We start from the raw sequence: 13,580 nt of genomic DNA on the forward strand, positions 1-13,580 counted from the left end.
TGAATGAGCTCTTTAAGCCAATTCCCTTTAACTCAGAGAAAGCATGAAGAACAAATATAGAAAAATTTCTATAATTTTAAATCAGTACTTTTTATCTATCCAGCATACAAAGAAGCTATTATCCTACAATATGATTCATTAATGACTTGAATATTTTCTTGTTAAAACTTTACCCGGAGAATTGCTTGGAACAAAAATATTTGCCTGTTGTTTTTTTACTTGTTCTTGATCATCTTCATAATCGGCAGCCTTTACTTCAAGTAAATCTAGGGAAATGACTTCCTCCATAAAATCTTCATCTTGGCCCTCAGCAAAGTTTTGTACATTATCACCAAGTGAAAAGTGTTTGTGGTAACTATCATTTACTGACCTCTGTTGAATACCAAAAAGAAAAATGATTAACATGCAGATAAATGAAAGGTACTAGAATCTTGCTGTGAAGTCTTTCTGATCTATGCCACCCAGTTCAAGTTCAAGCTGAAACTGTGTGACAATGAACTTTCATTGAACACAGAGGAACTCATTTAAGGCTTAATATTATAAAATATGATTTTTCTATAGCCCTTCATTGAAATTCTCAATGAAAGACTACTGAAAAAGAACTACAATTCAAGTCTCTCCTCTCCTATGGAAAATGTTCTGAAATATTGGACTATGATATTTCAACTGTTGAGAATTCACAGTGTAGGGCAAAGTCTAGAGACATCAAGCCATGTGGTCTTCAGCCCCATTTTTTTCCATCATTCAGAAAGAAGTACTACCTAAGGTGATGTGGAGTAGGCATGCTGTTTTCTGGATGATATTTAAGAAAGAAAAGTAAAGATACAAATAGAAGTCTGTGGCAGTGTGATTGACTAAGATACATTTCTGAAATATGATATATAAAAGTTACAAACAATCTGAATGTAGGTATTGAAACAGATATATTGCTAAATATAAAAATGTATACTTTTATATCATATCAGAAATTTTATATGAGTCTCTTCACAAAAAAAATCACCAATTTATTTTGGATGACTTTAGTTGTCTAACTTAAAATCTACATATATTGAAAGAGAGAAGGAGAGTATGTGAGTCATGCAAATAAAAATCCCTTAATTTTCAAAAACATACATTTAGGGGTAAATAATTAAATAAAAAGAATTAATAATAGAATTCCATTGAATAGATAACCGTAGATGGCCTTGATCAACTCTGACAAAATTAAGTGAGTAACATGGTTAAGCATCACCTAGGTTCATATCAAGTCATCACATCATCATACCTTCCCTATATCCCCGTCATGAAATCAAGAAAGTATTTTATATCCAGAAATCTTTCTGGCATCATTTTCAGAAGTCAAACAAGATATGACACTGATACCTAGGAGCAAGATTTGGGGGATCTTCACATAGGGGATCTCTTTGAATATTCCAATCATAGACAAAGAGGGGCTCTTTGCTCCTGCTGTAGGTCCCATTACCAAGCTACTTTCACCGCACCCCTGGTGTGGGCCAGGGCTTTCAACCTGCCTTCAGAGCTGAGGTCTGCCCTGATGGCTGAGTCATGTCAGGCTCTCACCTTGGATCCCAGCCTTTTATTTATGACCATGTAGGTCTCTTTCATGAATCCTACCCCACTACATCTACCTATATTTTTAGCCTGAGACAAGCTATGATCTCAACCAATATAATCACCTTCCTGGTCTTCACTATGCAGCTCACAGCAGACCAGTGTCTGTGCTGTTAGCTGTTATGTGACATGAAGCATGAGGTCAGAAGGCAACCACCTAATTTCCCATGCATAAGTCTAAATGAATGCACCTGAGTATGGTGTGGTAAAAAAAAAAAAAGAGAGAGAGAGAGAGAGAGAGATTCTCCCTTTTCTCCTAGTAGGAAGGAGCCACAGTCACACTCAGCCTCCCACAAAACAGTAGCTTTCCCTCCCTGTGATGAGGACAGTAGATTCCCATTGTCCCCAAACTTACCAGGTGCAGGGCAGATGGCTTTTCCAAACAACTTCTCTAAACAACCCACATCCAAGCCTGGACTTCCTTGTGCCCAAATAGTCTACTTGCCCCACTGACCTAATTTCTCTCATGTCTTCCCTGTAAGAAGGAAAAGCAGCCATAAGCACAGCGCTTTGCCCTGGTGCACTCTGCTGGGTGGACCTTCTCTTGTTTCCCCTGAAAAGTCCATTCCTTAACCTATATCATGGGATTCTGGGATATCAGGTGACTTGACAGAGCATGTGCATGTTTGATACTCATTTATTCAATATTCACTCAAATATGGAGTGCCTAATATGTTCAAGGAAGAAAATAAACAAAGAGACAGAAATACATGTGAGGTGGTGATAAATGTCATGAAGAAAAATGATGCAAGATAAGTGGCTAGAGAATACAGGGATGGGGGGTTGGGGGGTACTATTACATAAGGTTTTCAGGCACAGTATTTTTAATTATGTGTCATTTGAACAGAGACCCAAAGGTAGTGAGGGAGAGAGCATAAGGATAAGAGAAGAGCTTTCTAGACAGTTAAAAGGTACAAAGTCCCTGAGGCAGGAACAGGAAGGAGGCCAGTATGGCCGGAGTTGGGTGGGAGAAGGGGAAACTAGTGAGAAAGGAAGTCAGAGAGGTACTAAGGGGGCCGTGGAAGCCCCTATAAGGACTTCAACTTTTTTTTGAGTGAGATAGGAAACCATTAGAAGGCGTTAAAAAAAATGTTCTGTCTTAGATTTTAACAGAATCACTCTGACTACTGTATGGTATACCAAATAGACTGTTGGGGCAATAGTAAAAATAAAGGGAGACTATGGCAATGATCTGGATGAGAGGTTACGGCCGCATAGACTAGGCTGTGCCAGGGGAGGTGATGAAAAGTGGGCTAGGTTCTGGAAGTGGGTTGGATACTTTGAAGGTAGAACCAACAGGATTTGTGACAAACTGGATATGAGGCATGTGAGTAAAAGAGGATCCAAGGATGACAGCAAGGTTTGGCTGAGCAATTGGAAAAATGGAATTGCTATACTGTGATTCTATTTATATAAAAGTCTGTGTGTGCATATATGGGTATAAGCATAGAGAACAGTAGGAAAAAATGGTAATAGTGGTTTATCTCAGAGCAGTGGGATGTCACATGATTTTTATTTTCTTCCTCATGGTTTTCTGCATTAAGTTTTTATAATGTATATACTAAATTTGTTAGATTTTTTAAAGATAAAGCTCTTTTCTGTGGAACAAACAACAACAACAAAAGGAATGTAAAGACTGGAGCAGGATACAGGATACAAAGAAAGGGGAATGGAAGAGACTGAGAAGTAAGTAGAAAGACAAAGGGGGGCCCAAGAGAAATTCAAAAGGAGGACCTGAAGGATTTGGAAATGACTGGGAGGTGTCAGAAGATACTGGGTAGAACTCTGGAAATACAGGAGGGGGCTCAAGGAAACTGTAGAGAGATCTGAAGGTAGAGAGGAATGGAGAAAGTTGAGAGGAATAGGAGCAGAAGGGAGACCAATGAGACTGACAAATCAGGAGATGGGAAAGACCAGTGAGACTGATTAGGACTGGAGGAAAGGACGGCCCGAGAATAACAGTGGGCTGAAGAGTTTGGGAAGAACTGACAGAAATTAGAAGGGTCTGGGATTGTACAAGGAGGGATGAAGAATGGGGAATCAATGAAGAGTAATAGAGATTATGGAGAACAACGTGGGCACTTGGAGAAATGAACAGGAAGAACGAAAGAAAACACAGGCTTTGGAGCTGATAGCCTGTACTTCCCGGCTCTATCAATTCTTACGCCTGTGTGCCTGTTTCCTCACCTATAAAACAGAGATGATAATAATGCCTACCTCACAGGGTTATTATGAGGATTGAATGAGACAATCCACATTTAAAATTTAGAATATCACTGGGCATCCAGTAAGCACTCAATAAATGTTAGGAATTATTATTATGAGCAGCTTCTCAATTCAAAGAGAAGGCAGCTCAATAATAAAAATTTCACCTCCCATCAAGTATTTCATTCTATGCCTTTAATAAAGAGTTATTTTTCCTGAGAATGAGAATGTAGGAGGAAAGGAAACAAATCCAACCTGCTCTGCAGACTGGCCTAAAGTTGAGTCTTCTTCACCACTCAGAATAAAAAACGAAAGACCTTCATCCAGTGAGACTTCAGTCTGCAGGTTAAACAATGGTAAACCAGTATTCAGTGTTGAAGTGAAAGCTTTTTCTGCGTTTAAGGGAAAGAAGTAGTTTTCTGTAATATGGTAATAGTAACTGTATCTTATTCAAGAACCAAAAGCAGTAGGAGAGATAGTATCAAGTTATATTTAACTTTGAGTCTGTTTGGCTCATGAATTATTTTTGTATTTTGTTTTGTTTTTAAGGTCCGGTAACTGTGGTTTAAAAAAAAAAACAATAAAATTGCAGCATTATTTCCAATAGCCAAGATATGGAAACAACTTAAGTGTCCATCAACCGATGAATGGACAAAGATTTACACACATACACACACACACACAATGGAGTACTATTCAGCCATAAAAAGAATGAAATCTTGCCATTTGTGACAACATGGATGGCCCTTGAGAGCATTATCCTAAGTGAAATAAGTCAGACAGAGAAAGACAAATACCATATGATCTCACTTATTGGTGAAATTTTTAAAAAGCAAAACAAAAAATCAAGCTCATAGATACAGAGAACAGACTGGTGGTTAACAGAGGCAGGGGGTGCAGGGGGCAGTAGGCAAAATGGGTGAAGGGGGTCAAAAGGTACAAACTTCCAGTTATAAAATAAGTAAGTCTTGGGGATATAATGTACAGCATGGTGACTAGTTAATAATGCTATATTGCATATTTGAAAGTTGTCAAGAGAGTAAAACTTAAAAGTCCTCATCACAAGAAAAAAACTTTTTTTTTGTAACTACGTATGGTGACAAATGTTAACTAGACTTATTGTGGTGATCGTTTCCCAATATACGCAAATATTGAATCCTTATGTTGTACACTTGAAAGTAATATAATGTTATATGTCAATTATATCTCAATTAGAAAATTTTTTAAATTAAAAAATAAAAATATAGGGTCCAAATCTTCTCCATCTTCCCAACCTATCTCTTCACTCTAGTCAGAGTATTGAGAGCATTACCTTATAGTTAGATCAAAATGTGGACTCAGGGCAAACTCTTTTTTCTCTCCCTGTTTTTGGGTGCTCTCATGTATGAATGCACTCACATACAAGTATCACCCCACCCCACCAATAATCTTTTGTGAACTTAGAGATCATTAAAAGTATTAAAAGTGGCATATTCTTAGTGATGAACTTGCTTATAAATAGCCTCTCATTTTTCAATACTGTAAAGTCTGAATCTTTCAGATATAAATCACCTATCACTTCTTTGTCACACACATTTAAATGAACTGTTTTTAGAGAGGTTTGGGAGAGGAATCAGAAGGAAGGAAGGAAGGAAGGGAGGGAGGAAGGGAGGAAGGAAGGAAGGGAGAGAGAGAGAGAGGGAGGGAGGGTGGGAGGGAAAGAAAGGAAAGAAGGAAGGAGGAAATCTGCTAGTTTCTAGGAACCGAAGAATTCAAAAATATGTAAAATACAAAAGCTTATCCTACATCCTGTTTGTATCTACAATATCGCTGTCCCATTAACTTTAAAATTTATGTACCTTTCAACAATACTGATATATAAATTGTCCATATATACTTTTACTTCCCTCTGTCTCTGCTCATTGCAAAATCATTTGCTAAAATCCTCAACTTCCTGAGCAGATATCCCTTCCTAGCAGTTTGTAATGGAAACTCTTAGAAGCCAATTTCTCTTCCTTTTTACCTCTTTTCTTGATATTCAATGGACTTATCTTGACAAACTTCCAATTTTTTACTATTCACAGTTAAATTAAATCCAAGTTAGGCTCACTTTTATTCATTTGCTGAATGAACAACATGTATACAATCATCTTTTTTTAGTCTGCTTTCACTATTAAATTTAATTAATTTTTACTAAGTACCCAAGAGGGACCCTGCGGAGAAGACGAAGATGAGTTTTTTAAAAACCCGAAATACAATCCTTACATTTTAAAATTTGAGAGTATTTTTAAAATACTCTCATTGCTTATGGCAGAAATGACTCGTTGTTCATTGCTGTCTTTTCTCCCATTTCTAATAATAGAACTTACTTTTAGCTGGATACAGAGACATTTTTTCCCACGTTCCTTTTAGTGGAAATAATGTGTGCAATTTTCAGGTCTTGTCCTGTAAGAGATCAATCTGCAATCCTATGGCTCTCTTCCTCCTCCCTTCCCTTTGGTTAGCAAATGAAGACACAGGAGCTTTGCCATTGGACTCAGAGATGGAAACTAAGTGTTGAAGATGGCAGAACTCTCCTAGTAGCCTGGACTACTTATCTATTACACTAGAGAGAAATAAAACTTCTATCTTAATTAAGACATTTTACTTTGAATCTTTTTGTTAAAGCTGCTTAGCCTTTACTCTAAATAATGCAGGTTCGCCCAAGATGTGAGTGATTTTGTCATTTGAAGTTTCAAATATGTGATTACACATTGTATTTCAGAACAAAATCTGTAAGTCGGGGATCACCTATAATATTTTATTATAATTTTTTAAGATAAGAAATAATGTCAAGTAGAAATAGAGCGTGATTAAATATTGGCATGAGAGATCTTTTTGGAGTGACAAAATGGTCTAAAATTGGATTATAATGTTGATTATATATTCTGTAAATTTACTAAAAATCATTGAATCATACGCTTAAAATGGATGAATTTTCACTATGTAAAGTACACCTCAATAAATCTGTTCTAAAAAGTTTTTTTAAAAAAGTTATTCACCTTAGACCACTGATACATCTTATTATCAATGAGCAGCTGAGTTGAAGATTTTTTGCCTTGATTAATCTGAAACACAATGTAAATAAATAGTATGGAAAACTTAATGTTCACAGATATAGACATAATCGTGTTCATAAGTCTTTTGCCCAAAATGGATAAAAACAAAGACTTCTCAATGTTTTTCTTTTAAAAAGTATATACATGTTTTCTCCTGAGATGTCAAATTTAGTTACCATAACCAAATCACTTAACTTTTCTTGGCTTCAAGTTTGGAAATAGAAAGCATGGAAAATAACTTGAAGCTTTTTGGATTTAAGGAGCTATATTAAAATAGAATTTTAGCTCTTTTTTGATAAAGAAAAGTTTATCATGATATATGTTGATTTAAACAGTAAATGTGAAAATAGGAAAGAAAAAATAATATTACCTTGGCATTTTTTAGCTTTTCTCTTACTTTGCCTCTCAGAGTTTCTATTATGTTTTGATTTTCTTCCATATTTAAATCTATCAAGAAGCCAACATAATATGGAGTTCATGACACTTTCTTTTAATATAATTAAACAGCAATAGCATCAAAAGTACTTATTAAATAGCATGCATTTCTTTGGATCATGACCATTATGAAGACTGGGTCATTGCCCCATGAGAGCTTAGAACCTAGAAAATAAAGCTTAGAAACTTCCCCCTTTTCCATCTGGAATAAATACTCATGCATGGTCAGGACTGAATTTTGTAGTCAGGCTAAAAAAAAAAGGTTCAGATAAGCAAACCTTTATCTTTGTCCTTTTAGGGAAAAAAATCCATGAAAACAGTAATATTCTATATAAACTGCTCTACAGTCCACAGAATATACAAATATCAAAACCAGTTTACTTCAACTTGATTAAAGTGAAGAGGAAGGAATCTGAAAAAAAGAGAGGTAAGTCTCCAAGCACCCATTTTAACTACTTATGTCAGTTTTGTAAATTCAGTATAATACTGCCAGCTCTTAGAGGAAATGAAACAGTCTTGCTGGGTATAAAGAAGGCTCCAGCTGTTATGTGTACTCCAAGCCTCATGTTATTTTCTTCTCATCCACCGGATGATCTACTGTATGGATTGAGAAAGACAGGGGTTATGCAGTCCTAGGTACAATAGAAAATGGAGGACCTACTGGTCATTTTGCCTTGTATTTTTCTTTTTCTTCTCCCTGCCTTTGAGTAGTTAAAGGTTAAATAGAAAATGGTGGAAATAAAGGGTAAGCATAAAGCTAAATCAGTATGGGTCATGAGAATTTTCATTCTTAGTTGCAGTATTCCATGATAAAATTTAAAAATTATTAGTTGGTTTGTTTATACTCTATTCCCAGAACTTAGAATGACAGATGGCACATAGTAGGCGCTTAATAAATATTTGCTGGATAAATGAAGCAGGAGTCAACCATTATTTATATATTTTTCTCCCTGAGACCTGGAAACTTCCTGAAACAGGTTCTGTATCTCTGTATCTTTATGGTCTAACATAGCCTGAAGAACGAAAAGATTCTCCATGTTTGCAGAGAGAGAGAGAGAAAACAAAACTTAGTTTTATTACATGCACTGACTTTACCATTATTTCCTTATACCCACTTGTATTATATAGGAAATTTAGTTTCTGTTTGAACTTATCCCTTAAGAAACTGTTTCCAAATGAAACCCTGGGATAGAATTAGTCATTTACATCTTTAAAAAATAAAGTCCAACAGTATTAGAGCTGTGGTATACTTATTGAGAACCTTTCTGGAGATACTTGTCTACATTTTCTTCTACTGCAATGTTATCTGTGTCTTCTGACATCTGCAAAAAAAGGGGGGAAGGGTTACCTTGTATCTTTTTGTTTTGGCATTTAACATCTTTTCATAGGTTTATCAGCCCTTTGAAAGTCATCTCCTTTAAAATGACAATTCATATCCTTTGCCTGTTTTCTTAAATTTCATCCTTTTATCAATGGGTATGAGCTCTTTATATACAATAGATTTTTAAATTAAAAAATTGCTCTCTGTAATATCAAAAAGAACCTTTTAATGATAAAATCCAGTAGATAGTTGTTAGTGTTCATATACTGCCTACTTCATATACCTTTTAGGAAGGTCAAATGAGATCAAACATATGAAAATACTTTGAAACTCAACACTATATCAATGTTAGCTATTACCTGAGTACTCTGTAGCATCTGATAACTTTCTAAAAGCTTTCTATATCCTTTTCCTCTACCCTTCTACCTCTCTGGCCACTTATTCCTTGTATCCTTTCTTGGTCACACTTCTCCTCATAGCCTAAATGTGGGCACATTCCAAGCATTTGGAGAGTGCATGGATTCCCATGGCTTCCCAAATCTGTCTCCAACCTTGACTGCTCTCCTGAATACCATATTTCTAGTTGCCTACTGGTATTTCTAATTGAATGTACTACTATTATCAAAAATTCAATATTTTAAAATGAGCATTTATTTCTTTTACCACTTTTGAAAACTCAATATTCTAAAATTAAACCATACTAGCAATGTTAAACGTTTTTTTTAGAACAATATGGATGTTTTTCATTTTAAGTTGAAAAAATAGAATAGCAAAAGACTCCTTAAATAACAACTGTACATGCTAACCAAATTAATGTGCAGTTGGAGTGGGAAGAGCAAGCAGACACACATCAGATTTCCAATCACAGTAAAAACATGGATTCGTGTCAAAAGCCAAAGCAGGGTATACTGACATGATCACTGTAAGAGCTTAGTCTATAGACTTTCTGAAAGAACTCCAAATCCACCAGTGGTTCCTGTACCACACTTAAGAACTACCGAGTAAGGTCAGTATGAACTAAGATGTTCTGTTCTTACTAAACCTTCAGTATTTTCCTCAACAAAATTAAAAATACCTAACTTCACTCTTGACCAAGGAGACAGCAACCCTTGAAGGTGTGATGGGACATCAACCCCAGCAAGTGACTGATAGATGTCTCCTTCAATTCCCAATAATCTCACCCAGCATTCTGGATATACTTTTCATAACTTCCCATCCCCATCTAGAAGGCAGGAATAAAATATGAATCTTAATTGGAGTTACTCTAGGTGACACGTAGATACCAGTCCTAAAAATGTTTCACTCATTCATTGATTAAAAAAAGAAAAACTTTTTTTTTTTTTTTTTTTAAGCAAAGCAGGAAATGGATTGTTGGCTGGTTGAGAGAACAGAGAAATAAATATTTAAATAAGGGAATAAATAAATAAATAAATATATAAATAACTCACCTCTAATACTCTTTATTACATAATTGACAGACCAAAGAGTATAATTCATCTGTAAACTCTCTTATTATTTTTTTAACATATGAACTGTACGATTTGTATATAGAACCAAATATATCACATTTTTTCAAGATTATCCTACATTTACAATTGAGCTATTTAGTATAATCAAAATCCTTACAAACTCCATTAATACCTTACTTTTCTAAAAATATCTTCTTTTCTCTTTGAAATCTTTTTCATGATGGTTCTTTCATTTCCACTTTCTAAATAAATAAGAAATATTTTTAAGAATTATATATCATATTACTGAGAGAAAACAATTACTTTGATACTTGAGATAAACATGCTATTTAAATTTTTTAATTTAATGAAAAATTGAACAAAGAAACACACTATTGCCTTTAGTATTTAGTTGTTGATCACCTTTAGTATTTAACAGAAATTCTAGTTAGTCCAATAAGACATGTAAAAGAGTTAGAGGTAAAACTATTGGAAAGGAGACAACAGACTGATTTTTTTGTAGAGGGTAGGTTTTATACATAGAAACTCCAAGACACTCAATCAAAAAACTTTAGAAAAAATGAGAAAGTTGATAAGTGGCAGAATACAAGAGAATGTATGGCAAAGTTAACAGCTTCCCTATATGCTAATATAATAGAAAAAAATCACTTTCATAACAGCAATACAAAACTTTTTCAAAATACATAGGAATAACTTCAGTGAAAATATTTGGGACCCCCCCCAAAAAAAGTATAAAACTTTACAGTGAGAAAAAAATCTGATTAAACAAAGAGATATTCCCTGGAGGCAGGAAAACTAGCTAAGAAGCCATTATAATAGTCCCGATGAGAGATTCCGGAGATCTGAATCCAAAAGTGGAAGCGGGAATGGAAGATGGAGATTCAGTTAAGAGGCAGAATTCACAGAATTTGGTGAGCAACTAGTTGTGTAGGACAAAGTGAGGGAGGAATCAAGGACTCTAAGGTTTGGGCTTGAGTAACTGAGAGGTAGTATCATTCTGAGTACTGTCGAAGATAATTGGGGAAGGGGTTAAAGAGTTCAGTTTTCAGAGGCTGCTTATGGGACATTAAGGTGAGAGGTCCAAAAAGTGATTAACAATACTGAACTGACTTGGAGCAGAAGAGAACCAGGTCTAAGTTAGCTAACTCCTTTGTTTAATCAGTAAAAAAAGCATTTAAGAGATTGATTCCATGACTCTTGAAAAGAATCAACACCTTTAAGATTTTTCCCACCAACATACCAAGAATGGACACAACAGGAATAGAATGCTGGGAAAAGAGAATTTTGAATTTACTTTCCATTCTGCAAGAACTTCTAAAATGAACTTCAAATCAATACCTGGCTTACTGATGCCTACACCTGCAAATTTTATCTGCTAAAGCTAGGGAAAACATTAGCAGTGGCACATTCTATAGATAGTTAAATTATAATAAATTATTAAATAAAAATCTTATTGTAGAAGAAATCATTAATCACGTTTTTTGCAGACCTGTAGATGTTTCTAAACGTTTATTTATCGTTTCATAAATACTATAAGATAAATAAATGATTACAGACAAAATAGTAGATAAAATTGAAGATCCAGATGAAAATTGCATTTGCCCTATTGAAAAATCACATGTGGAAGTAAGGAAAAATTATGACTCAGACTTCCACCTTCTTACAGAAATTCAACTTTCTGTGTTAAAAAACTGGCTCCAACAGTTAAATCCAATATTCTCTTCAAGGATATTGCTAATTTACAATTCTTGTAGTTACAGCTTTTTCTAAAAGATAAGGAAATTGAAGATTAGCTATTTTTGTATCAGATGAACTGGAGGTCCACAGTCAAAGCCTGAGAATTAAAGTGAAGTAATTCATTCAACCTTTTCTGGTCCATACCAAACAGAAGGCAATTTTTATAAGTGTTTTATAAGTATAAATGTTTGCCCCTCGCTTAGCATTTAGAAATCTCTGGGTTCTGCAAATACATCCAGCAATGCCTTTATCACTATGGTGATTCCTGAAATAAAAATTCCTAAAGCCTATTCTATGTTGTGTGTAAATTTAACATTCAACCACCTGCCACTTGGTTTCAGGAGTGTTAGCAGAACAAAATTATAGGAAAATCTCTAGTGTATGAAATGGTCACAAAATGCATATTCTGGTATCTAATAATATTTCTTTGGTTAAGTATAAACTAACTAGAAATTTGTTTTTCCTTCAGTTTTTCCCCAGCTCTTGTTGAAAATAACTTCAAATGTATTAATCCACTTTTCTTCCTTAGCAGAACAGAATTCAGTCCAAAACCCAGTTTCATCTTTATCTTTGTTCATTTATTGTCACATAGTATCATGAATCCTTTCTGAACTCCCTTATAGCAATGTTTGACAAATCATGTTCTCCCAGATTTCTTTGATTTGAATGGGGATGCTATGCGAAAAAATTAGTCTCATTCAAAGTTATGATAAAATTAAAGCAATGGATAGCACTTTTTCAAAATAAAAATTTATTAAATACATGTCACCAGCTACCCTTTACTGGTACTGGGATATGGAAAAGGTGGAACTTAACCAAAATATTCCACAATTAAGTGTGACACAGCATTATTTCACAGTGTTTCACAAAAAGTATCAAGATTTCCAGGTGTTCCATTACCTAAGTTTAAAAATTAATATCTTTTAGTTAACTGTGATCTTATTTTCTAAAATGAAAACCTAGGAACCAAAGGTCTGACAAAGAATTTTCTGATCTGTGAATTTGTACACGTCTTTGAAAGGCATCAAAACTAAATCATCCATTGCTCTCAGGACTAAGCCGGAAATCATCACAATCTGCTTCTGTAGGTCAAGAAAGACTGGGTCCACTTCCCTTGAAACTTGTGGTATATAAAAATTGAGGGCTTCCCTGATGGCGCAGTGGTTAAGAATCAGCCTGCCAATGCAGGGGACACGGGACTCTATCCCTGGTCCGGGAAGATCCCACATGCCGCGGAGCAACTAAGCCCGTGCGCCACAACTACTGAGCCTGCGCTCTAGAGCCCGTGAGCCACAACTACTGAGCCCACGTGCCACAACTACTGAAGCCCACTCGCCTAGAGCCCATGCTCCGCAACAAAAGAAGCCACCACAATGAGAAGCCCACGCACTGCAACGAAGAGTAGCCCCCGCTCGCAGCAACCAGAGAAAAGCCCGCGTGCAGCAACAAAGACCCAATGCAGCCAAAAATTAAATAAAATAAATTTTTTTAAAAAATTGAACAAGTGACAAAACAAATTATAAAAACTGTAGTATATTTTGAAACATTATATCCAACACACAATGCAATGTAATTTTGCTACCCACAAGTTCATCATAGGATTGATAAAAATGTATTAATTCATAGAGCAACAAGGGCCATGAGGTCCAGAAACTGGACACAAGTAAGTCCTGTGTTGTTATCTTTTATTTAAACCTGAAGATGTATCTTGGGTGCCTGTACTTA

At 35.2% G+C, this 13,580-nt stretch overlaps 1 protein-coding gene across 1 annotated transcript in view; it reads right to left on the minus strand.

Moving 5' to 3' along the window:
• The window catches only part of CC2D2B (coiled-coil and C2 domain containing 2B), a 95,788-nt gene extending 85,451 nt beyond the window's left edge, over window positions 1-10,337 (minus strand). Inside the window, 6 exon segments of the mRNA XM_061194873.1 lie at window positions 174-372; window positions 4,072-4,159; window positions 6,829-6,902; window positions 7,264-7,340; window positions 8,590-8,650; window positions 10,296-10,337. Coding sequence (XP_061050856.1) covers window positions 174-372; window positions 4,072-4,159; window positions 6,829-6,902; window positions 7,264-7,340; window positions 8,590-8,650; window positions 10,296-10,337 — 541 coding nt within the window.
• Between the last annotated feature and the right edge of the window lie 3,243 nt (window positions 10,338-13,580).

This window comes from Eubalaena glacialis, chromosome 1, assembly GCF_028564815.1.
Source record: "Eubalaena glacialis isolate mEubGla1 chromosome 1, mEubGla1.1.hap2.+ XY, whole genome shotgun sequence".
Taxonomy (NCBI): Eukaryota; Metazoa; Chordata; class Mammalia; order Artiodactyla; family Balaenidae; genus Eubalaena; species Eubalaena glacialis.